This window comes from Sceloporus occidentalis, unplaced genomic scaffold (assembly GCF_023333645.1).
Source record: "Sceloporus occidentalis isolate IW3139 unplaced genomic scaffold, rSceOcc1.0.p SCAF_97, whole genome shotgun sequence".
NCBI classification, from domain to species: domain Eukaryota; kingdom Metazoa; phylum Chordata; class Lepidosauria; order Squamata; family Phrynosomatidae; genus Sceloporus; species Sceloporus occidentalis.
The window spans coordinates 1100276-1127084 of record NW_028317077.1 but is presented as its reverse complement, the minus strand read 5'-3'; the positions used below and the strand labels follow the sequence as shown (position 1 = coordinate 1127084).

The 26809-nt window shown below is 35.2% G+C and overlaps 1 protein-coding gene across 1 annotated transcript in view; it reads right to left on the bottom strand.

Annotated features, from left to right (window-relative positions):
• Window positions 1–26809, bottom strand: part of LOC149284213 (netrin receptor DCC-like) — a 197343-nt gene that overhangs the window by 38091 nt on the left and 132443 nt on the right. Inside the window, exons 13-20 of the mRNA XM_089496999.1 lie at window positions 19919–20060; window positions 17768–17878; window positions 14511–14705; window positions 6745–6840; window positions 4483–4721; window positions 4194–4332; window positions 3466–3573; window positions 2714–2908 (exon numbers count right to left, since the gene is read on the bottom strand). Coding sequence (XP_089353125.1) covers window positions 2714–2908; window positions 3466–3573; window positions 4194–4332; window positions 4483–4721; window positions 6745–6840; window positions 14511–14705; window positions 17768–17878; window positions 19919–20060 — 1225 coding nt within the window. The remainder of the gene's footprint in view (window positions 1–2713; window positions 2909–3465; window positions 3574–4193; window positions 4333–4482; window positions 4722–6744; window positions 6841–14510; window positions 14706–17767; window positions 17879–19918; window positions 20061–26809) is intronic.

Sequence of the window (26809 nt, the reverse complement as noted above, 5' to 3'; positions counted from 1 at the left end):
ATAAGAAAATAAGGTCTGACAGTCGAGTCTGTCATGTTGGCTGGTGTGACATTTTGAGGACGCGGTGACTTCATCACACATCATTAACCAAAACGATACAGCGACGTGAAATGTGTCAGTGAAATTTCACAAATTTCCTGTTAATAATAATGCGGGTGAGATAATTTCCTCACGTCTGGTGTATATATATATATATATATATATATATATATATTCGCTACTCAGTACCCAATCTTAATTTGTATCTCAATATCTCATCAGCAACAGGGATACGACAGGGCTGGCCACCCGGAGAAAGCAGCCAGTAACTTATAAAGGAACTCTATAGGGATGTTGTAACAAGAAAACATGAAATTCATGTTATTAAAAGATTATTTTAAGTTGTGTGGCATCCTCACATCTTATTCTGTCATTTTTAGTAAAAAAAAAACCAAAACATCAACCACTGTGTTTCTATGACTGTGAAGCTTCGTAAAGTTCATTTACATTGTTCCACGAAAAACACAGCACTGAATGCTATTTTCAGTAAAAAAAAAAAGAAAAAAAAAAATATCCCTAATTTGACTTTGCATTTAACGGTCCGGATTAAATTGCCAGAAATAAAATGTATTATAGGTGACAAAATAGTAATCCTCGCAAAAACTGAAATAAAAAAAATATATAAAAGCGATACATTTTCTTAATGAATGAATCTGACCCGTTTCCACATGTTCTCCGTAGCAGTCAATGGGTTGGCGGATTGGTATTTAATTACCCTTGGAAATGGAAGCAGCACGTAGGCATAATTTCAAAAACTTCATGTCACCAAGAGTCCTTATCTCGTCAATATGTGTATTTTTTTATATTAAAAAATGAATGTTACAGAAATACAATTATTAAAATCTCGTGTAGGTTCAGTATCTTGAATTGAAATTAAAGTGGCAATAAAACACCGTATGGGGTTCAGCATTAGGTGGCGCTATACAATTTAAAATGTAGCCCTGGTCAACTGAACATCAAATGCACAAGAGCTTACACTCTGCCACACGGCTTTCATTTTCATATGTATTTTTAGCTATACTGATCTTAATGCTTTTTTTTTTATTTAACATCAATTTGCAATATTTTAGTGAATTTGCACAGGATAAATCCGATGATCTTCTAACAAAAGACGATCAGATTAAAAGATAGAGATATTAACCAAACCAGGGCTTTTTGGAGGTGTTGTATCGGTGCGCTGGAAATCAGGTTTTGTTGGGAGATATATTTCACACCGCAGCAGTGTTTTTTGTTGGGAACACTTAATTGTGAATGGATACAAAAGCAATCATTGGTTATTGCCATAGACACTAAGAAAGCCTTGAGTATATTGTAAGATTGTAAGGACAAGCCTCCCAATGTCATGGTTTCAGAAAAGGCCAGACAGAACAATACAGGCTGCTCTATGTACACATTAGCGTGTAGACATGGCATGTGCTTAGGGCGCCATATTTATTAAGGGCGCTAGCATATCAGTAGCCCTGCCAAGTCCTACCCAAACTTTTCACTAACCACGGCATACATTCCGGGCTTTTAACTAATGTTTTATTGATCTAGATTTTCAAAAAAGTTGGTTAGACTCTTAACAGGATCTTCCGACTCCTACCCATGCGGTGCCTAAAAAATGTCCCCAAAAATCCAGTATTCAATTTTTAATTTTTTTTTTTTTTTTTTTTTTTTTTTTTTTAAGTGATTACCGTATATACTATTTTAACATTTTACCGTTAATAAAGATAATAATAATGGTTGATTAATGTTGTTAGTGTTACAACAATATAATAACCTAGACATGCTATTACAAAGAAAAAGAAACGGCTGCACATAAAATGTGTGCACTTTGAAGTTAATTTAAATCCCCCAGTCTTATATAACGATATCTTTTTAGTGTGTAAAATGACCAAAGTACAAACAAAGTGAAATTTGACATTACCATTTTAAAGTATGAATAACTTAGGCTTTTAATAATTTCTCTAAGGAACAAATGAAAGGGCATGTAAAAAGCACAAGTTTTTTTTGATATCTTATTTAAATTACTAAAACACGCAGCGGGCGGTTTGTCAATTAAAGGAACCGGGGTGGTTTTCAGATTCACACATCCATAAATTGGCTTTCAGAATATTGATTAAAATGCGTATTTTTTTTTTCAAAGGTAGTTATTGCTAGGAGCTGAGAAGACCCACAAATTAACAAAACTGAAGTGAAAATATACTCAAGATTTAACACCAAATCACCACCTTTCGTAGAAAAAAAAAAAAAGACTGACTAATTAAAATTGAGATATTCCATGAATACATGACATAAAAAATGTATGTGCTGGATTACTAATACAATAAAAAGTCATCACGTTTGAACCTAATATGCTTTTTATTTTAGATTTAAAAAATAAATGTAATTTAAATTGTTCCATAAAACTCCATTGAGCTAATTTTTTGGGGGGATTTGTCATTTTTTGTCACCTATCTCATGTAATCCAACCCGATATAGTATTTCACTAAATGATTGGCAGGTCAATGACAGCCTCAAAAAAATATAAAAAAATAAATAAAATAAAAATAAAATATTAAATTATAATATTTTTTAACCAATCAGGTTTCAAGAATTCATAAATTGTGAAAAATCACATATTAGAGAAGAGGCATTTTAGAGGAAAAGTTGAATCTCTGTTATTATAGGGCTACAAAAATAAAACTCTCACCTTTAGGAGTTCTGAAGGGGATCGGATCAGAAAGAGGTCCCAACCCTTTCGCATTTCGCGCTTGGATTCGAAAGTAATAGGCAGTATCTAGATTGAGGTCCAGAATTTCATGTGTCAGCCTGTCTCCGCTGATCGTCTCCATCACCCAGTCATCTATCTGTAGGTTCTTGTCCAAGGTGTAGAACAGAATATAAGCTAAAAATATAAAAATATATATTTAAATGTCTGGCTTCTGGCATAACGCCTTAAATATTTATTGCCGATCATTTATAATCAATTTGAAATTGATTTATAGTAGATAATATTTGTTGTAAACACACAATATCTAAATGCTAAAATTTATATCCCCATTTAGAAATAGTTCATGAATTTTAACAATGAATAAATTGCATACACATTTTTTTATTTTTTTTTTTGTAGTCATGGCATTTATGGTTCATTTTAGTGTGAAAAGTTTGTATTTATTCGTTTTTTCTAATGCTAAATTTATTATTATTTATTATTTATAAATTATTTCATTTTGCAAGATATTAAGTGGAATTTAGACACGCTTGAACTATCTAGGATTGGTTTTGTTGACTCTTTCTACTGTTTTTAATAGATATTCGTAGAACAAGAGTAACAAACTAAATTCCATTTTTCTGTAAATAATAATATTTCTTCTGTTTTTTGTTCCCTGAAAACGAAAGGAAATAGTGAAATGCCTCGTTTCGAAAATAAAACTGAAACTTCTGCTGAGCATGCAAATTTACCAGTAATTTTGCCGTTGGCTTCAATTGGAGGCTGCCAGCTAACAATAACAGCTCGGGGCTTTCTTTCCCTTGTGATAACGGTTAAGTCCTTCGGGGCAGATGTGGGAGCTTAAAATGTGAAAAAGAAAAAAAATATATATATCAACACTTGGCTAAGTATGAAGTATAAATTAACAGTACACCATTCAAGAAGTGGATACAAAAGATCACAAGAGAAGCTGCAGACGGAAACATCAAGCCGAGCTGAGATTTATGACATATCTGACATTTTCTTGCCCTGAAGTTTGAAGTTAATAGTCCAAGAAGGAGACATTGGGTAAAACCATCAAAGAAAGAAAAATGATATTTCGCTCATACAACTGTATAACCTTTTCGCAGCGTACGATACTTTTGTAGCCATTGGATTTGTCCGGTTTTACTCCCAACCTTAATAAATAGCCATCAGGCTGAGCAGGTTTCTAAACTTTTGTCGTAAATTATGTAGAATTGACATGAAAATACATTGAATCACGTAAACCAAAAAATCATGTTTGTTCAAGAACATTTTTTTTAAATTAGAATATGAGGGATAAAAATATTAGACATGAATATGTTTATATGTTTGAAAAATCTAATTAGCGTTGTTTCATAATGACCTTATTAAGTTGCCGTTATTTTCTCTCGCTTCGGCGAAAAGTTTATATGTCAGTTGAAGGCGTAGAAATAAATGTTTTAATCTGGATATTTACCTGTCTCATACGTTGTAGCGTGAGCAGTCATGCTCCACGTGCTCGATCGCCTGCCTTTCGTGACCATGACCGAAAACTCATACATGGTGTTTGGCTTCAGACCCGTCACCGTATGGCTTAAAGATGTTGTGTCCGCAGACTTAAAGAGAGAAGAGTCACGCGATACATCAAACACCTCCATGCTATCGTCGTAAATACATTTTTAACCCCTTAAGGACAATGGGCGGTCCCTGAACCCATGTACGGGCTTTGTCATTAAGGGGTTAAAAGGAAATCTTCTACAAAATACCTTGTACTTGGAGTTAGTAGAGTAGCTGGTCCTCCATCGTATGGTATAGAATCGTACTTCGGTGGTCTTCTGGTTCTTAAGGACAGAGTTGTCCGCCCAGCTGACTCTCACGGCATCGTGTGTAAGCGCGACGGCCTGAACACCTACTGGTGGGAGCATGGGGGTGGACATATCTGGGACTGAGGTAGGGAAATCATCAATAAAAGGATAAAACTCAATTTCTAATGGATCAATGGGATCTGGGTCAAAAAAAAAACGTACCAAATAATATTTAAAAAGAAAATGAAAATAAAAATTAATCGGCATGCATAGCACATCACAATGGGTTAAAAATAAAACGATATTTATAAAAGATGAAAAGGGGCATGAAGGGGACAGAGAGAAGAAAAATGAAGTAAATCTCAAAATACTGAAATATATTGGAAAACTTAAAAGTAATACTTAAGTATAATTGATCCCGGACCGCCGGTTCAAACGTCCGATTCTCATTTATTAAATAGTTATATTAAAGTTTCAACTCAATTTCTGAATGTCACATCACAGATATAACTATACATTATACATGGTCCGGAGAGCCCTTCTTGCATGAAAATGCTTTTGGGTAGTTGAAATGTTCTCGCTCATACCTACTGCTGTCGTTATACACATAAAGCTTACATCATTTACACCAGAAAAAAAAAGTTTATGTTTCTTGACACACTTAGACAAATGGATAAAATGTAAAATTACAAAACATCCAATACATTTATACATCAATGAGCAAAAAAAAATAAAAAAAAATAAATATGAATAGTATCTAACGAGAGGCTATATATGTGCCTTAATGAATCATTTAACATAATTATATACATGGATGCATGATGAATATTCTATAATGGTTTTTTAAACAATATGATAAAACATACTGATTACTATTAAATTATATTTATAATTATTATTTTATTATTGTTAATATTATTCATATTATTTATATTTATTATTTATTTTTATTTCTATAATGGTTTTTTAAACAATATGATAAAATATACTGATTACTATTATTAAATTATATTTATAATTATTATTTTATTATTGTTAATATTATTCATATTATTATTTATATTTATTATTTATTTTTATTATTACATGTGCTAATGAACTATTTGTAAAGTAATTAACTTTCGTAAAATATAGATCGTATATAGATCATAAAAAAAAAAAAAAAATCAGGCTAAATTTACGACGATAGGACCCTTCCCAATTTAACATCCATTGGCCTGATTGGGCATAAGTATAAAATACGAGCAATGTCAAATATTAATGTATGATTTCATGGAGTCTAGCTGGAAATACTTTCTATTGGTTGGCGTAGCTATAGGAAAACTTGAGTTTTTAATCAATTCTGGAAGTAATACATGCCAGTTTAGACTACGGTAAGGTCAACCAAGCGGGCAATCCTTAACAATAATGGCGGGTCTAAGTAATATAAGATGACACGCGGATGACCATGAATATTAACTAGAAGTTAAAATTGAGAGGAGCTATACCATCACTTACAGTTCTGGCCTCCGTCTACTGAACTTAACCTCGGAATGAAACAACTCTCATTATTTCAAATACAATGAGAGACAGCAGTGAAAAAGAAAAAAAAAAAAGAAAAACTTCAAAGACTAGGAGAAGGAGCGAGAGAAAAAAGGATGAAAGAGGAATATAAAGAAATGTTGTAAATGAAAGTGTAACCATGGCATTATGTGTATTGATTTGTGTATTACAAGATCTCTTAATGCAATTTTATCCAGGAACGTGATATTTGCTGTAATATTTCAGAATGAAAAATAAATGTTATATTGATTTGGTTTAGGTTTATGAACAGTTGTGTTCAGAACACTTATAATCCCTCGCAAATTTCTTTTGGGAATACTCTGCAATATTTCCATGATACAATATTGCAATTTTCATTTGGTCAAATATTCTTTTTTTAGTCCCCTTTTTTGTCGGTAGACTGGTGTGCTCTCAGTGACATATGGACTTATAAAAGGGGACCGTTAAGAATACCTGATCAAAGGTTTGATTCCGAAACAAAGAGGTTAAAAAAAAGTAATAAAAATTATTACACCAAATAAGGAATACATAAAGTCCTCAAAAATAAAAAATTTTTTTAAAGATTTTTGCCAAAAAAAATCCAAAACACCTACCTCTTTGTTCCACCAAATAAATGAATCTAAAAAAATGTGAAACTCTTACATATGAGTAAAGCAGACCAGAAATATTCTCTGAACTTACCAGTTTGAGATCTAGTGGTAGCGCTTTCATAAAGAGGAACACCTTCCCCGACATTATTAAAGGCTTTTAGAGAAATGACGTAATGAGAACTCGGCTCTGCAGAAAAAAATAAAATAAACATAACGGGAAAAAAGACTTATTTTCAGAACACCAAATTGACTTAAAACTTGAAAATTGATCATGGTGGCTCTCAGACAATACGAAAGAGTAAGAATTTCATAAAAATTTATATTAAAAAAAAAAGACATTTTTTTTGTAAAGCCTGGCATTGCTCTGAAATAGAATGTTCAGATCCAAAATGCTGTCTAAAAATAAAACCTTTTTCATTGGAATTGAAATTTGGGCACTGCAATCAATAGTTTGGAAAGGAATCCAGAAGTTGCAATTATGTGAGCTACAGAAGACAATGAGTCAAGAATGAGTAAGATACAGGGAATCGATTCTGACCTGAACTAAACCAACACCATTCTATTAAGAATGATTTTCTTTCTACTTGGCTATGATTCACTTTATAGCTTCAAAACAAAATGTCCTTTTCGGCTAGAGCAGCCGCCATATACCTGGATCATCACCTCCTTAATTCCAGGGGTTCCTTGGAAGGGCCTATTATTTTTGTAAACTATCCTAAAGAAGTCTCTAGAATTATAAAGGGTGTCTAAATGCCCCTAAAAAGGTAAGGAAACCCCCCATGTGTGATAATTCCCTGTCCTTCTGGCACATTACAAAGCAAAGCTGAAGTAGACATCCACGTGGGACTCATGTAAGGCCGCCATATTGGTTGGAAAGTATATGTGTTACCTCTCAAACTTTTCGACTATATGAAAAATGTAAAATTTCAATTTTTTTTAAAAAAAAGGCATATTGTTTTGACTCTTAGTATGCAGTTCTGCTCCAGTGAACTTGAATGCTATACAACTTAACATCAATACAAAGATCTGTTACAAAAAAACAAAATTGAGGAAGCCTTATTGTCAGGCGAAACGCGTCAGTGATTACATATTTAGGAAGTGGAGCAGTGGCATTAAATAATTTGCTCTCTATGAGCCTTCTTCTGGACTTTTTCAGCTGGGTTTTACTCTATATTTGTGAGTCACCGGGAGTGGCGCTCACCACTACGCTTTGTTAGCACAACAATTTTAAATATTTACATTTTCAAGAAATAAAATATATATCCTTTTATCGGATGAGTTCAGAGTCCTTCATCATCTGCAAGTTTTATTATTAGCCTTTGATGAATTCTTTACATGAGCATTTGGTGCTCCATCCTATACGAGAGATATTCTGTGAAGTCTTTAATTTAAAATACCAGGTCATGCTATGTTATGGTGCGTTTTCTTTTTATTTATGGTAATTGGAAAATCATGGAAGGGATCTGAAGATCTCCGGTGATCCTGGACAGAGGATTTTGGTTTAAAAGTTTGGTGACTATTTTTCCCCTTTGTGGTGTTGGTATCACTTAATTTGGTGCGGATATATTGATTATTTATGTTGTTCCTTTTTTATTTAACAGGGAGAAGGGGGATCTCTGTTTTTAGGGTTATTCAAGCACTTTTACTATAATGCGCTTTTTTTATTATTATTATTATGTCATCTGAATTTAAACCAAAGTTTGTTGGTTTTATATGACTTTGGCTCTTGTGTTAGATAGTTAAACACAAATTGTAACATGAACAATGCTACCTGGTGCACAGGAGAGTAATTGACTTTGCAGAGGTCACATATATGTGATATGGAAGCATGGTTTTCTAGTTCATAACCAGATGCTAATGACCCTTATCCTGCCTCGGTCATGCTTTGCAGCGAGGCGGCCATAATTACTGTAAATCCTCTCCGTGCGGACCGTCACAGCATCGTCTTCGAGATCTAAAGGGGTTTAATTGTATAGTCCTTCCTGCGAGATTACTGAATAATTAATTAGATCGTGGTGAATATCATTAGGATCGCTGCCAGATTAATTAATAAACAATAGGGGTTTGATGTGAAACATCGCTAGATGCTTGTTGGAAATTAATTTCCCATCCATGAAAACAGATCCATTTAAACCCTTGATTTAGTAATAATCTGATTTCCCTCGAAATAACTTAACAAAATATATATTTTTAATACCATAAAGAATTTGTTTAAATTCTACGGCGATCATATTTGTACCCACTATCGTCCTAATGGATAATTAAAGGTTAATGTCTACCTGGAAAAATTGATACACGGTCAACCTACTAGCCCTCATTCTTTCGCTACGTTCATGCCTATACCAAATGAATGCAGCTGAGAACATGAGAACATAATATATGTATTAAAAAAGGATCATCTCTATAAAAAAATAAAATAAAATGGGTAGGCAAACCTAACGATTTACAATCTATGAGGTTTTGCCAGCAAATGAAAATCCCAGCATCTTGCAAAGAATTAGGTCAATTACAGTTTGTCAAGGGCCGTGACATCACGGTTTGCTACCCATCGGAAGAGGTTTTGGGTTTTTTTACATAAAAATTCCCAAATTTAATAGGTCTCCTTATTACATGTACTCTGCTTGTTGATTGATGTCTTATCCGCTCACGTTCAAAGCGAGCTGACCTTGAAACAACACCAATATTAACCTTTTAACTGCCCATCACCAATGATTATATGGTTTCTTGCTGTTGACTCTCTAATTGTTACATGAATAATCTATGGAAAAATTATATAACTTTCCTGGAGGAAAATAATGTATTTGCACAGTTTATGCTATAAACCCAGAAGAAGAATATATTTTATTTCACTATTTACTATTGGTATTCACATTATCAGGGTTTTTAGGGGTGTATAACCCTGGGATACCCTCATACCCAGCAAACATTCCGAGCTCCTAGAAAAGAGGGGCATCGGGAGATGAAAGAGGGACAGAGGGATCTATGTCCGAAAGAGTTCCTGTTCCTCCTAAAGATGACCAATTGGAATCTATGCAAGCTATTTAAATTGACCTCTGGAATTCTAAGGCTATTTAAAAAATTAAATATAATATGAATATTTTAGGAAAATGACAACACACAACAATAAATTCTTATCTGAGTCATAATCCATTTTCTAAGTAAATATTAGAGCGCTTATACTAGTTTTAGCCTTTAATGCATACTATGCAGGTTTTAACCTATGTTAATATGGTGAGGTTACAGATCAGAGCCTTATGATGTAATTTGCATCATTTATTTTCCTTTATATCATATATTTCAAACAGCGCAAACTTCCAGAGCTTATCTTCTGATCTATATCAAAGATTTGCTATGCAGGTATTGTAGAGTTCTATTAATCAACTACAAATATAGTGACAATGAGACGTCTGTTGCAGATAATGTATGAACAATAGCCTTGTTTGTTTATTTCTGTTCTTACATAGCGCTTTTGTTTTCTTCTTGTCTCATTAAATGTGTCAAGACGTCCGTCTTTTGAGAAGAGACACAAACAGGGCACACTAGCTGTACAATCTTCAAAATGAGGATCTGCCGAGTGTATCATGGCTGAGAATACGTTTTGATAAATTAGTCTGGTTTGTGGAACACGGCTTGAAAATAAAAATTTTGTAAGGAAGAAGAAGTTAGAACTTGTATTGTTTATTGTTTCAGACTATTGTTCCTGGTGCCATGTACTGCCTATACCTTTTACATTGAGTCTAGGAGCATTTTGGATCAGCTCTACCCTACCAATATCTCAAAAATCTAAATTGGTTTCAATTCCAGTAATTCACCCAACGTTAAAATATCAGCTGGCAAAGCGAGTTTGAGTTACGATTGCTATTAAGGAGAATACTTGTATCGCACCCTAGCCGATCATTATCTACTAATGTAGCCACCATGTTGGCATCTAAAAGTAGCGATTCAGCAGTATAAATTTCCCTATCATTTTATATATAAATGATTTGGACTTTAGGGCTGTAGAAAACGATGATACCCTCATACCCAGCAAACGTTCTGAGCGCTTAGAAAAGAGGGAGTTGTCCATCCCACTGAAGGACACTTTGAAGCTATGTTATTATCTAAATGAAATAGCCAAATGTGTTTTTGATCAGGAGCCCATCACTGTGTATTGCACCAATATAATTGTAATACTTCCCCCGCATTAGAGGAGACTGAATTCATATTGTCCATTCTCCAATATCCATGAAAATGAGTGAATCCGTCGTCCGCCAACTGAATTACTCACCTCTACAAGGTAGGCATGGATAATGTAAATAATATGTCTCTAGACTCTTATAAAGCAGATACAGATTTTAAAATTCATGAATATACATCAAAGTGATATATTTCGCAGGGCTAGAGATACAGGAAAGCAATACTTCCTTTGCTCTATCTTCTAATTTAGGAACTGCGGTGATTTGTTTTAAAGAAATTTAAGGAACGCTATAGCGATGAGATACAAGGTTGCTGAGATTAATTGTAACAATCCCCATAGGACATGTTTGGAATTGCAACTGTTGAAAATGATGAAGGTTATGTATAAAAAAAATTTGATTTTGGGTGCAAAGTTGTTAACACAGCAACCAATGGAATGCTTCTGCTGATTGGTCAATTGATGTGGGTGCTATGGTGATAAGACCACTTTGCACCTGAATCACATTTTAGTTCCAGCAATCTAAAAGATTTGGGTGCTGCCCTAGGCTTGACCCAGGGCCGGGCGCCCCAACTCCGTCCATGGTGGCCGCCCTCATATATATATATGTATGTATATGTAGTCTTTTCACACAAACGTAAATTACTCAAGAGTGCAGATTAATTGGTTATCTTAGACAGCGATAATTTATTAGAAAAAACTGGACAATTCAGGAAAACAAACATAATTTGCATTTTAATAGCTTTTAGTATCCAGAGATAAGTGGTGGTTATTGTTCTACCATTTCAATAATGATTTTATTACCCATGATGTTAATAGAATGATAATAAGATTTCAAAGGAAGGGTTTTGTATTTACAGGGAGAGAGAGATTTCATTTTCTTTGTTTTTGCATTTATTTAATGAGACACATATCTGTTACTTTTAGGAAATTCCAGCTGTGCCATAAGCAAGGTATTGGATTACATCCATGTGAGCCAATATGTATCCATTGTAACCGATGTCATGTTATTCGTATTTAATTTATTATTAACACGTAACATGGGAACATGGATTCATACTTTCACTGTATTTGCAAAAGATGACCATACCGAAGAATTCTCAGGGTTTAACCCGGAGTCTCTGGGTGAAGCTCTGCTTCCCAGGGTCTCTGGGTTAGTTTCTTCTCTCTCTTGGAAGGTGAGTGGGATGTGGCAATGCCCACTCCCCGACCACTTTTCTCTGTCTCTCTACAAGTTTCCACCCCACTTTTATTTTTTTTTAGCTTGCCTCACCCCCACATGGCCATTCCAGCAATACTATGAATCCAGAGGACCATATGGAATCCTAATCCTAATAGTTTGTACTTAATATAATGTACTTTTAACACTAATGAGTTAGCTCTTAAAAATATAACTATTTAAATAAAATGGGGATTTCTCATTTTGAAACTCGAATTATTACTTCTAGTCTATAAAGTATTAGCTATATATATATAATGTATAATTTCACTTGTCAGCACATTCATGTTCTTTTCCCCACTGCATTTAAAATGAAATATTTGAGTACTGTGTTGGCATAAACAAGTCTGATCGAATACAAGTGGGTGAGAAAAAATAATGTCATTGCTTCTACTGTGTTCTCAAAAACTCGTAAGATTGATATACGGATGTATTAAAGTTGTAATACAACCTACAAGGCATCTTAAACCAGAACGCAGTCATTTGTAGATGAGAGATAAGATGTTTGCTTTATGTTTCTTGAAAACTCATCACATTGATAATGACCACATAGTAGTGGGAGGTAATGCAATACAGCTTTTCTAGGTACCCACAGAGCAATCTATTAAATTCAAAATGAAGGAGGTGGGGAGGGAAAAGAGTCTGCTGATCCCTGAATGCACTTAATGCATTGTTAAAAAATAGCTGTTCATATCCATGATATCCATGATAGACTGGTGCAAATGGTCCAAAACTGATTTGGTTTAATTTGTTGTTTCGTTTTTGCTCCATTCATTTTCAGATGACTTTCGTTTCCTGACCTTTTCAGAGGGCTATTCATATTCATAAAAAATTTGTTGCGACTCTCCCTCATTCACACTCTCATGCTCTTTCGCACTCTCATTCATGTTCTCATATTCTCATTCACTCTCTTTCATGCTCTCTCCGTAGGTTTCTCTTCCTTCTCCGACTGCTTCCATGTCCCTTGTCTCCCTGCGCAGCTCCACTTCTACTCTTGCATTTTCTTGTTCGTCCATCTTTTTCTTTGTCGCTGCTCCAAAAAGTCTTCTTTCTATGTCAGCTTATCAGCGAACAACTGGTTAGCATCTGCAAAAGTGCAGAGCCTCCGGGCACACCCTCTCCCCACGAATGGCAGACAAGTGGAGAGGCTGTGCCTGTGGATCCACCCGTTTGTGTATGTCCTCTGGGCACACCAAATCACTGTTCCTCCAATCCATGGAGAGGGTGTGTCCGGAGGCTCTACCCTTTTGCAGAAGTTCTGTCTGCTGCTTTGCGTGAGCTTTAAGTGCCATTACTATGATGCGCTCAAAAATTCGTTCATATGTTTTAGACCACTTCCCAGAAGGTAGGGAGACATTCAGAGAGAGCGTAAGAGAGTGTGAATGAGCACAAGAGAGTGAATGAGGGTAAGTGGAAAAAACAATGAATTTCAAACGAAAATTCAGAGCTCTTCATTTGATTTGTTGGGATTCCCTTCTCGTATTTGGAGATTCGTACAAATTGATAAAACTGACAAATTTAATTTTGCAAAAGGTCTAATCCATATTGAATATACTTCACAACATACTAGGACAAGGACACAACATACAAGGACTGACGATCTATGGCTCCTGTTCTATTCAGATATATTTTATGGTTTTTTTATAGATTAGCCTGGGGGATATTTGGAGAATGGAAGGGAAAAACATACATGATTCTTCATGGACTACTTTTCAGTCTTTACAAAATACTTACATGTTAAAATGTTTCAGGAATAGAAGATGTAGTGTTTCTTACCAATAACATTAAAAGAGAAAGTTTTGGTTTCCATAGACGCTAATTTTATTCAGTAATCCACTTATAGTAGGTACTTTATATCTAAAACATTAGGTAGGAAATATGATCCAAGACGATAAGAGTCGGATTTTGTCACTAAGTTTTGGGTTGATCATAAGTTGGGAAGAAAACATGATTTAAGAAGTATTCTATTTCACTGACTTATATATGTACCAAGGAGAACCGTGGCTGAGTGGGACCTGAATAATGCATGGCTTAATCAGTGAGATGTCTTGAAAGATTTAACTATATATCCTCCGGGAGAACATTCTCCCTTCTTGCAGAGGAAGCCTTCTCTTTGTCATGCATAGGTAAGTTGATGAGAAGACAAGCTCATGGGTTAGTAAATAAATCTCAAAGTCTAAAGTGAGAATGTGGCTGTGTTAGACAGCTGTAAAAAAATCTAAGTTATTTTAAAATGCCTATATACAATATTTTCACTAATCAGTCACTAACCTCCCAGATAACCTAGCCCTTAAAATGTCTAGCAGTCAGCACCATTCAAAAACCGATCATTCGACTTATATGTTTTAAACAAACTTCTAAAATACAAACTTTTAAAATACAATTTTTTTTTTTAAACTAATTGGCGAGCCAGCCAAGTAGCTTAGCTCCATTGGAAAATTATTTTTTAAGTAAAACCACTCACCTAAATTTTCAATTGAATAATAACGTTGTTTGTTATCCACTCTCACTGTCTCTGCGTAAGGGCTTCCAACTCCATATCCAATGATGTATCCTCTAACAACAATGTTTGGGTTCAGCGGCGGGGTCCAGCTCATAATTATGCTTGTTGATAGTGGTCTCACATGTAGAGAACTGGGCTGGTCGGGCACTTGGGATTCTGAGAGCCAAAAAAAATAAGGCTGTTAATACCGTATACTGTTACTAATATCATTCCAAGGTCTTGTTAAATAAAGCTCTTATGAGTAATTTATGACTCTGGACATTGACGGACAGTCCATGCATTAGCACTTGAAGCAGGGTATTAATTAGAAGCTAGTAACAGACATTATAGGATGTAGTGCATGAAATGATACATATGATTTAAGTAGAGAAAATGCTATTTAGAGACAATGTCCTCTACAAAAAATAAAAATCCCATTACAGAAAATATGCAATTTACATATCAGAGTCTCCCAGAGATTCATGCGTGTAATTGGTTTATTTATTATTAAAGAAAATCAACAGACAAAACACATATAATAATGTAATAATATATACAATAAATACAATACAATAAAGTATAATATATTCTCAACTGGATTGTTTGGGAAAATGGATTGGCTTTACATACATGGGGAGTGTTGATGTAAATCGCCTATGACTCTTAAGCAGCTCTACTTTATGAGGATGAAAGGGGCTGGAAATTTTCAAAAACTTAAAACGTTTATACTAGTCAATACATTTTCTACCATCAAGGTTTCTGAGTCAACCATTGGAATCTATTGTCAATAAACAGGAAGGAAGAAATGTTTGTGCAAGAGCTGGTGATACACATACAGAAACTTTTAAAAACAGTCCACACTGTGATTATGTGCCGCTATTAATGGAGCAGTATAATGTTTAAAGCTGACTAGGCTATGGTTAGAAAGATACAAACAAATATTTGTAAAAACCAAAGCTAAAGCATATCTTTAATTGGTATTAATTAAGAAATTGGGCTACCATATCCTTAGCGGCTCTAAAAGACTTCCATACAAGCTTGTCCCTTTGAGAGCAGAAGAGACATGCTAATATGACTCAATTGAAGAAACTAAAAATATAGTAGCTATATAGAAGTAATGTGTAACATACACATCTCAAACCAAGTAAAGACATACTTGTGATTGGTAAGGTATTCCCAAAAGAAATATTATTAACTATTAGTAAATATATAACTACTAAATTATGCGGTATGTTAAATGAAAAATGGTGTTTTGAAAACAAAGCAAAAAACCAAAAGACATTCATTTACATAAATTCAGTAAGTATCATTTAATCAGAGAATGTAAGGAAAAGTTTAAACCTCTTGACCTGCAGTTCCTCATTTGCCCACTGAGGGCAGCCATCCTTCTCTAACTTGCATTTTTTATATTCATCTCTTTTTACTAAGTCCTTTAGTTTTGTTGCTCATTTTAGAGAACTGATCAGCATGTTCAGCATGGATACCTTTTTTTCCCCATGCAAAATATGGTTTTGGATTACAATGTTCCCAGGCCCTTAGACGAGTATCCCTTATGCTAAGAGCAATTCTGTAATTTATGATATCATATACATGATTAAAAATTTACTATACCTGGTATTGCCTGTTATAGGTGACATTTGGTTATAAGCTGATGTGTGTGTGTGTGTGTGTGTGTGTGTGTGTGTGTGTGTGTATATATATATATATATATATACACTAATAATTTCATAGGAAACATTTATTCTTATGTCTTTTAGCACTCAAAGTTTTAAAGAGATGATAACTACAGATGATTTTACGTTATAAAATCTTAAAACTCAAAGAGAACCAAACGTTTTAACCCTTTAAGCGCCAGGTCTGGTATTATGCAAAGGAGAAATGTATTATTTACTAGTTAAGGGAAAATTTACTTCCGACACATCATGGGATATAATCTAGAGCCTCAAAATAAATATTTAAAAAACTTTCCAGATGTCAACGGGCACAGGGGATCCCTGCAGGGAGCCGCGACTCAGCAGTAGTATCTGGTTGTATAATCACTTTAACAAAACACACTAATTAAAATGGATATCCACAGAGATTTTACTTGAGCAGTTTCTCCAACATATTGTTTATCTCACGCGTATTTCAAATAGCAGTACAGTAAAAGCAAGAGAAACTACACTGAAAGTGAGCGGACTATAAACTTTACCGCAGTTAACAATCTGTCTGCTAACACTATACAGCCACGTGACATAGTCAACATTCTCCGTACATAATCGGTTAACGGCGTATTCTACTTTAAGCAAACCATTAGAGTAGTGCGAATGATGATGTCGAAAAACATAGAAATGGGTCCTGGTAAGACAGATGTTACTGATAGGTAAAAAGCTTTTCACATCTGGATAGGGCTACATCATTTTCAACTTGTGGGATTAAATGCTAGAGAGGTGTCATCTACATTAAAAAGGAATAGAGAGAGACGAGGGATAAAAAAAAGTCAAACAAGAGTAGTTAGAAGGACTCAGAACCCAACATGGATAGACGGAAAAAGCTGGCAGAAGCTTCGGGGTTTCATTTTACTGAATTTAATTTAAATTATGGAACGCCAACCCCAGTGAGCTTCAGTTCCAAAAATGGCTTGGATGGCCCTGTATAACGCATATATTCTTGAAAGTCATATGGAAACGTGAGATTCCTTGAAAGTCACCTCATTGATTGAAGTGATTGAACCTCGACTGAATGGCTGCAGTATACATGGCCAGTTAAGTCCTTCTTGACAGGGAGGACCATTTGCAACACATAATGAATTCAAAGCGGTAAAGCTTGAGCGTTGTAATCAGAAATAGCTAAATTAATCCACTAGTCTAGGAAGTAAAGAACCAAATGTGTGCTTCCTAAATTTTTCCTTGTAACGAGGAATAAGACAATTAAAATTGGGCACAGACATTTCATCGGGCATATAGAATGTTAAGCATCATTATTCCAAATAGCAAAGTAGTTATCGCTATATCATTCCAAGAGGAGATTGAGTCTTTAGTTGAAGGCAATTTATTAGGGCCAACATTAAAAAAAATAAGACGTATAGTATATATAATATGCACTTTGGAAGACTCGCGTACGCTTTCGGGTCCTTGGAGGTTTCTTTATTAGAAGGAAGGTCTCCATCTGAGGAAGAGACCCCTCATTTTTTCACTGTAGTATCCTCCTGTTAACAAACTATGCTAAAAACATTAAATACAAATGAATGTAGAAGTTACCATCAAGATCGTTCTCCGGCGTTTCAGCTGTAAACCAATCTGAAGAAGGGCCGGTTCCATTTACTGTCATGGCGGAGACTTGAAAACTGTATTGGCTTCCTTTTTCAAGTCCTGTAACAGAATAATATACAGAAACATTAAACATTTTTGGGGCTTTAAAATTAGTTAAAGTTAATTTCATTTTCTTCCTGGTGAAGCTTAAGATATGGGGGTCCCAGCCTCTTGGGCTTTGGGAATACAATGTTATCTCCACGGAGAAATGTAGGATTCTACTGAATGTAGACCTTGGATGAATGCGGCATAGCTCAAATTCTGCTAGAAGTGTTATCTACCGTAATCACGGCTACACTTATACATATACTTATTTAATGGGACCCAATTTTGAGTTTGAATGGTCCTGATCAAGAAGAGAATTCCACAGATTTTCTCCAATTCACAGAGAACATTTCAGCCGTTCTCTTTTTATATTGCGCACCGTACTGAATTGTATTAACATTCAGGCTAAATGCCAAGGAATTCATCAAGGAGAAAAGGAGATTCCATTTGAAAAGAGCACTTTAAAGTTTAGTTATAAGACATTTTACTATAAAACTAATGCTAGTATTTAAAATCGTAAGTGCGACTTGAATTACCGTGTTATGGCAGATGTCTCGTTATTCTCGAAAAAACACACACCCAGAAAAGAAACATACGCAACAAAAAAGCCAGAACATTTACATGACGCACTAAAACAGGTTTTAATGGAAACTAAAAATGTTACTTAAATCAGAGTGAGAATCGATACAAGGTAGATTTAGAATTCTATCAGGGCTTGGCTTCTTAAAGTGGGAAGTAGCTTTGTTATTTGAAAGCGCTTAATAAGAATAGTGATAAAAATATAACATGAAATTAAATCCAGTGTTATGGCCACCAAGGTATGCTGCAGTAGGCTTGACCTTGGTCAAATGGCAACCATCACTTTCATCCTGTATGCTAGGAGCTGTGGTATGACATCATATGTTAGCATGCTGTACAGGAACGCTGGAACCGCCATCTTTGACCTAGTTGGCTTAAGCCGGAATATGTCATTGGCAGCATCCACCCTAAAACTCACAACTACTACTTTGTCCTAAGTTATGGTTTGTGATGCTGTCCAAATAAGCCCAAGATTCCATGTCAAAAGTGATATTCTACCTATTTAAGCTGAATTTAAAATTTTTCCCAACTAAATCTAGCCTTAGAAACCTCATTCCTAGATAAACTTTTTTTTACATTTCAAATCTGCAAATCTTTACACTGAAATGTTCTTGAAACATTAGGAAATTTTGTATCTCTGTTTTTCTCACACTAATCCCAGAGACGTTTTTCTTTCTGATTCGCGAAGTAATTGTGTACGGCAATAGAAGGTCAGCTCTTTGGAATGATAGAGTAAAGCATTTCCTTTATCAATTTTTCTCGTTTTTTCAATTAATTTGATCCAACCTCCCTTTTCACATATTTTGACAGATAACTCCACCATTACATTGAATTCCGATAATATTAAGTAACATACAGATCCATCTTGGTGATACATGGAGTCAAGGTGAGAGCGACGTACACTAAAAGACAATTTATTTGAATGAATTATTTTAACCAACGTGAGACTCTGTTGATAAACTGCTTCAGCGAAAAATGCTAATTGGAAAATTGAAATGAAAGAAATGTTACTCCCTTATTTTAATGATGATTTAATATATATGATAAAGACAAGACCAAGCAAAGATTAAGGTTTGAGTCTTTATATCAGGGAAATGGGCAGACTAGATGGGCCGAATGGGACTTATTGGCCATTGAATTCTATGTTTCTACATAAAAGAAAAACTTTAGTTTTTCTTGAACATGAAATACATTAGGATACTTTTCCATTCGTTGGCCAACTTGAAACATAATAGATGGACTTCTATTCGCATCCACAGACTTTTTTGTTATGGAATTGACCTACAACACTTAATTTTATACTATTCCCAAAGCATTCTTTAATGGCTTCACTACAAGAAAATAAGGATCCATCTGGAAGAGATGTTTTATAGCTCAGAAAATATCACCTAGTAATAGAATTGCCAAGTTATGAATTCTCAGGGAAAAAGGCAAAGACTTGCAGGACACTTGCTCCGTAAAAAAAAAAAGACTGACCTGTGAACAGGTACCAAAGGTTGTTTGGCTCCAGAGTTTCAAATTCTCCCCTGCGGGTAGTTTTCCTGTGACGGATTTTGTAACCAGTAATAAATCCATTTTGTGTTCCTGACGGAGGAGGCAGCCAACTTACTTTGATGCTCTGGAAGAAAAAAATATGTCCGGATAAAAAAATATATATCACAGCAGGTTACTAGGAACATAGTTTTATAATTCAAATCATTGCCAAAATCTATTCATCCATTGACTAATTCTGGGATCTACTATGTTGGAATAGAAGCTGATAAAGATTAAACGTCTTCCGGAGGAGCCCCTCTATTTTTTTTTTGGACCTCCAGCTCCTTTAATTTGACTATACCTGGGAACGTCCCAGGGTAGGCTGCACATAGCTCTACTACTCCTGAGGGAGTGGCTTAGTGAAGAGGTGGGGCTAGCTGACCAGGTAGCCAGGGCTAGCCCCAGACAGTACTGAGTAGGAGAGAAAGTGGGTCTGGTGAAAAAAAAAAAAAAAAATTAAATAAAAGAATTGACCCATAGACCCGGGGAGGCAGAGCTTCACTCGAAGACTCCGGGGCAAACCTAGAGACTTCCCAGGTATCGATTTGACTCTTTTTTTTGTTTTGTTTTACACTTTGAAAACGGAAGGGCATGTGTACCCAAGAAAACAACTAAAGATGAAGAAACTGATGAGACTTCATAAAAATCTATTAACCATGTCACATGATGTTTTTGTGGAATAAACGTTTTCCCAATACCTTCAAGACACCTTGTGAATCAGTCTTTATTTTTTATTACATTTACGTGTACTAGGTGCATTGTTATAAATACGGTAGAATTACATGTTATACCGGACACTGAAATAGAACCAATCCCCTGACAAAAACTGGCCTACGGAGAAGTGAATCCAGCACTGGATCCCATTTAATGCCGTTTGGTATTATAGTCTTTATTTAAAGTCCTGTATTTAAGTTTTTTCAGACTTAAATTCTTCTGCAATCATACCCATCAAACGTAGAGCAGGCTAGTTCCGTGCAAAATTAAAATTGTTTACATTTCCCATAGTCCCTTATTGAAGATTTATTTCTACTGTCGGCCCAAGCAGGACGTTGGTATTGGTTAAAAAAAAAATAAAAAATAAATAAATAAAAAATAAAAAAAAAAATTCAGCAACTTTTGGCCAAATTCAATTAAAATAATTAGTGGTATAATTATAAGGCCTTCCATAATAATTATGGGTTTTGGTGCAGAAGGTAGCAGGGAAACATAATCTACATAGCAGTCAGACAGAATATTTTGGTCACGTCTGTTTTTCTGCATATGTTTTAAAGGCTACATGGAATCAGTTGAATTTAATACATGTAAAACAGCGAATCTAATCAACTCCCTAATAAGCCAAGTCTGTTTTGAAACTGTTTTTACAACTCGCTGATTACGCATTGTGAGCTGAATTCTGATTTTTTTTTTCCCGAAGTTTTCTGAACGCAAGATTAAAACAATTTTAAAAATATTTCTAAAAGAGCATAACTTTTCTTGATCATTATGGAAATCCTCAGATGCTAAGACTCCGGAACCTTCTTAATCTGGCATGAATCTTTGAAATAGAAGAAGAATATATCTGATTTCGCAATGTATTTCTAAACATGTTTACTGTTGTTTTTTACACATTGTTGGGGCTTTTATGGCTGTAGAACCCTGCGATACCCTGGGACAGAGGGCTTTTGCCCTGAAGAAGACCTTTCTAATGAATGGCACTTGGACATGTCTACAGTAGCCAGATCCACATAGACGCTACTTTAAGAACTGTCCAAACATATCCTTTTTTTCATCAGTTTTAAAACATTATTATAAGTCAGAATCAATTCGTCGGTTCTTTATTTTTTTTTTTTATTATTTTTTTTATTTTTTTTTTTTTTAACAGTTTCTTTATGAATTTATAAGAAAGTCAAAAAGTTAAAACCTGTAGAAGTAGGTATGACCTGTGAATTCAGCTAAAAATGGATTCTCTTGACCTGAAAGTTTCAGCTTCATTGTCCCTTTTCTACGCCGTTCACATACACTATGCTTGTGTTCTCTGCTTTTACACTTCAGACGCACCACAGCCTATTCTGACACTTTCTTATTACTTATCTGTTTTTCTTCCAATCTTGTGAAGTCAAATTATTCTAGGTGTCCTGTAGCAGGAAATGTGTCAAAATCAAAGAAAAAATTATATATATATATATATATATATATATATAGTTAGCTACATATTTTCCGTCTTGCTTTTTGTTTTTTGGTAACACATTCGGCAGTGGGGTGTTGTGGACGCGGCAGAGACTGACGGAAGTATAATTGATTTCAGAGTCTGAAGGTAAATCTCATGAGGTTGTATAGTACGGCGATGCTTCATACTGTACAGGAGCTCGGGAAGAATGTTGCATTTTACAAGAATCCTTGGAAGCCAATTATGTTATGATTCCATCCATTTTTTGCTATTTAAGAAAACATTTTCTAAAATATATTTTGGTGTAATATATCAACACTAGCCTTTTTAAAAAAAATATATATATTTTAGTTTTTTTTATTTTTATTCTACCCCATGAACACAGTATGTATCAAGATATGACAAATCCATTAATGGTGCCCTAAATTAGCTGTTTGATACGCTCTTGGACCGAGACACCCTGCCTTTGAGTAGTAACCGTACCCTGGAACGCTCTTCTTCTGGCCAGGGGCTTTGGGTATCAGACATGACTGCTGGACCTCATAGGAGATAGATTTTTTCCTTGCAGAGAAGTCACATGTTGCTTTACTTAAGGTTGCTGTTCCACTTAGACAATACATTTACAGCACCCACTAATATGTTAAGAAAATAAACTTTAGCAGATCTGTCTTTCTTCTGAAAGTTCATGACATGAAACCAACACAGGGACCTTGAATATGTTTTTTTTTTTATTTTCTATGGCAACAGCCTATCAGTGCCTGTTGTGGTGTCACATGACTATTAAGTGAACCTGGCAAATAAATAAATAAATAAAAATATTATTATTCCGGGACAGGTTTGGGGATTCAAGGAACGATGTTTCTAATGCTGGTATAAAAATGTTACATTTAGAATGAGTACCTACATTTTCCATACTCCATGCAGCTTTACCTAATCACTAACCACTTTCTGGCTCACCTGTAAGCCCACTGTTTTCCCCCAAAAAATAATCATGAGGAGTAAAATAGAGGATTAAAAAAATATAAGCATTAAAATTCCAGAAGGATTAAGACTATTCCGCTATTCTATTCTTCCCCACAATCAATTCAGGTGCAACAGGTCCAGAATTAACATGGCACCCTTCTGAATTTATTTTTTTTTGGGGTGGTAGGTGTCCCTCTTATGAAAATATGCAAAATTATATTATTATTTGTATATATTGCTTTCTATTTCATGATGTTGCCTGATTTTCTTTCATTCAAAGGCATATTGATGTGTTGTCACCAAAGGTATTTAGCAAAGTGGCTTAATTTCGCCTCCGCGTAATATTCTAACTTCATATCAATCCATCAATATTATAGAAATACGTAGCCTCTCATCCCGCAGCGCGTTGGAAATCGATATCTCTCGGCCTGCGGACCTGACAGAATCATAAAACTTTCGTAAATAGTAACAAACTTTAGGTCAACGCATATTTCACTTGCTATCATTTAAAACGAGCTCATACAACGCCATTGTGCGCCTCTTAAAATGTCAAAGAGCCAATTAATTCTTCTACGTTGAGGTCTTCTTGTATCATTGGTGACGCCATGTATAGAGTCCGTAAAAGAAATAAATATCACCGTCCTTGTTCATGATGAATGATTATACTTGGTGTTGAAATGTATAATGTCACATTAATATATAATCATAAATTGATTATAGTTTAGGGTCAGGGAGATGACATCTTTAACGGCGTACCGGCTTTCCCGCTTGCTACGTTATGAACAATGCCTGTTTGTCATCCTACTTTAAAGGTCACCAAATAGATCCTATTTTTATTCTTCCTGTCTTAGAATTATTTTAGCTATTTATAATAATAGGGGGTATAGAGCACAGCCGTTATTGAGGCTACTTTTCAATAGATGATCTAGATGAACAAAACAGAACTTTAATTCTCTGAGAAAGTATTTCAAAGAGACCATAATCTAAAACTGTCAGAGGCTTAGATGTAATGTTAGGAAGTTTTACTTTACTGAGAGGGTAGTAGATGACTAGAGCAGCTTCCCAGCAGAAGTGGTAGAGGGTAATATAGTAAGGGGATTTAAACATGCATGGGATAGGAATATGGCTCCTGAATCTAAGCCGAGACCAACGACTGAGATTTTTACAGCAGTAATAAAATGGCTAGTTGGGTCCAATGGTACTAAGCTGTCATAAAATTGTGTACTTCTTTAAATTATTTCCCTTGTCAATACAGAATCTCTTTGGAATTGTGGCAAACATATACACTATATGGACAAAAGTATTGGGACCCCTGCCCATTACACCAACAGGGACATTGATGACATCACATTCTAGATACATAGACAGTAATATGAAGTTGGTCCTCACTATAACGGCTTCCACTCTTCTGGGAAGGCTTTCCACAAGGTTTTGGGGAGTTTCTGTGGGAATTTTCCCCCATTCATCCAGTAGAGCGTTTGTGAGGTCAGGCGCTGATGTTGGACGAGACGCCCGGCTCGCAGTCTCCATTCCAGTTCAACCCAAAGGTGTTGGATGAGGTTCAAGTCCAGGCTCTGTGCCGCCGGTCAAGTTCTTCCACCCCAAACTCATCCAACCAAGTCCATATAATGTATCTTAATGAACCTTGAATCTAGACAGATAGAGACTTTCTGTTGCTATGACAACGAGCGTGACCAGTATGTACTGTTACTTCTACAGCCCTTGTGAATTATGCAGTTCTATTATAGGTGATATTATGACCACTGATGGAAATTAAGGACTGATTGAGGATTCATTCTTACTAAGGATTACCTTACTAAGAATTAAACTGAAACCTTCCTTCTCAATAATTTAAAAGATTTCCATTTGAAACAATGATAATGTGCTTCACCGTGTTAAATAGTCCTCGCATCTCGAAACCCTCTCACGGCGTCCTCATCCAGCTAGTCAGCTGCTTCTCAGTGGGACGGTAATTCACGATATGAGTTTTGTATTTCCACGACAGCGGCGAAAAACAAATGCACCTCCGTCTTAATTAAAAATGCATGTTTACAAAATGAAAAAGGTTTTATTTATATATTCTCTTATAGCTGCGCAGGCATAATGATTACGAAATCCCTGCAGACAAATTTATGCAAACATTGTAAGCTTGCAAGACAAAATAATTTTACATTTTTAATGAAAACGACCAACGCGCTTTAAATTATTTCAATGTTTGGTTACATTAAAAAGAAAAATAGTATTACCACGTGGCAAACATAATCTTCAACTGTACCAAGGGTTTATTAAAGCCGATACTACTTAAAGGGAAAACAGGGAGAGCTACCGTGTTTAGACCTCGGCTGCAGGTCGACTTTGTCAATACCGCCAAGACAGGACGTCATATGCAAGTGAAGGACTTGGGGTGCTCTGAAAATATGCTACAGAGGGCTGCAGAGACCCTCAAAGTATAAATGAGCTGGTTCCCTGGGCTATCTCTGATCTCCTCAACTGGCCTTTTGAGAGTTGTGAACCAAGAAGGCCAACAGCCATGGTCCAAAGTAGTCCATGGTTTGTCGTCCCCTGGGAATGGTTGGCCAAAGTCTAGTTGACTTTGGCAAAGATAAGCCACATGGTTTTTTTCTGCTTCCAAAGCTCTCATCCAACGTAGAAGAATCTCATGGGGACACCCGTTATCATCTCAGTGTTCAAGGCTTCCTCCTGGTCCGCCTGTATGTTACATCCTGTTTGACAAATGTTCAGGGTCCCATATCTGGAGAGCATGTACTGTAACTTTAAATGTCGAGACATCTTGGAGAAAATACTTGCTGGTGTCTTCTGCTATCCCAGATCCCCATTACAGACTGAATTATCATAATCTGAGGCATTAATTAAAACCCCCTATAGCTTTTGCCTTTTTTTTTTTTTTAAACAAGTCAGATAGTTTACATTTTTAACTATTTTACATTAATCTGAGATTAGTGGACACAATGGTAACACCGCCAGAATCTAATCAACTTCCTGTCCTGAAGTTCTCTTCCTCCTGGTCACCGCACGCTAACAAAGGCTGCCTGAACCAATCAGCAACATTCAGCAACTTAATGAGAGTGAAAAGATAACTTAATCGTGAACAATCATGTAGAAAGAAAGGACAGGAAGCGAAGACGACAAATTAATCTAAGTATAAAAAAAATGTTCAACTAATTTCATAATGTGGAGAACACTAAGAATATACTGTACAAATTTCACTCATATTTTAATTTATTGTGTTTATATTTGTTATATTTTTTTGTCCAATGTATTCACCCAAAATGAGAAAGACATGGTGAACTTATAGTATGTTTTTCATGTTTGTATGTCGGATTGATAGAGGTCATTTGCAAGTTAATAGCTTTCAATCACTTTGGCTAGGAAAGCATTTGAAACATTTAATTAATATGTGAATTAAAAAACGGAACGTTAAGGATTGATCCAAAATATTTTGAAACACAAACCATCATATTTGTATTGATTTTACTGAACACAAATGTTACTACTGTCGAAACTAGCAGAGCCCCACAATGTTGCTATTTCTACATCATCTTGGATTTTCAAGAATAATAAAATATCAGAGTAATGATGTTTTAGTATTTTGGGCTACAATAGGTAAATAGCCAGGGGTCACTAAACAATGACGCACGGCCTATTGATTTCCAGTAAATTAATAGTTACTATATGGCACATCCGCTAAGTACAGGTCTTATCGT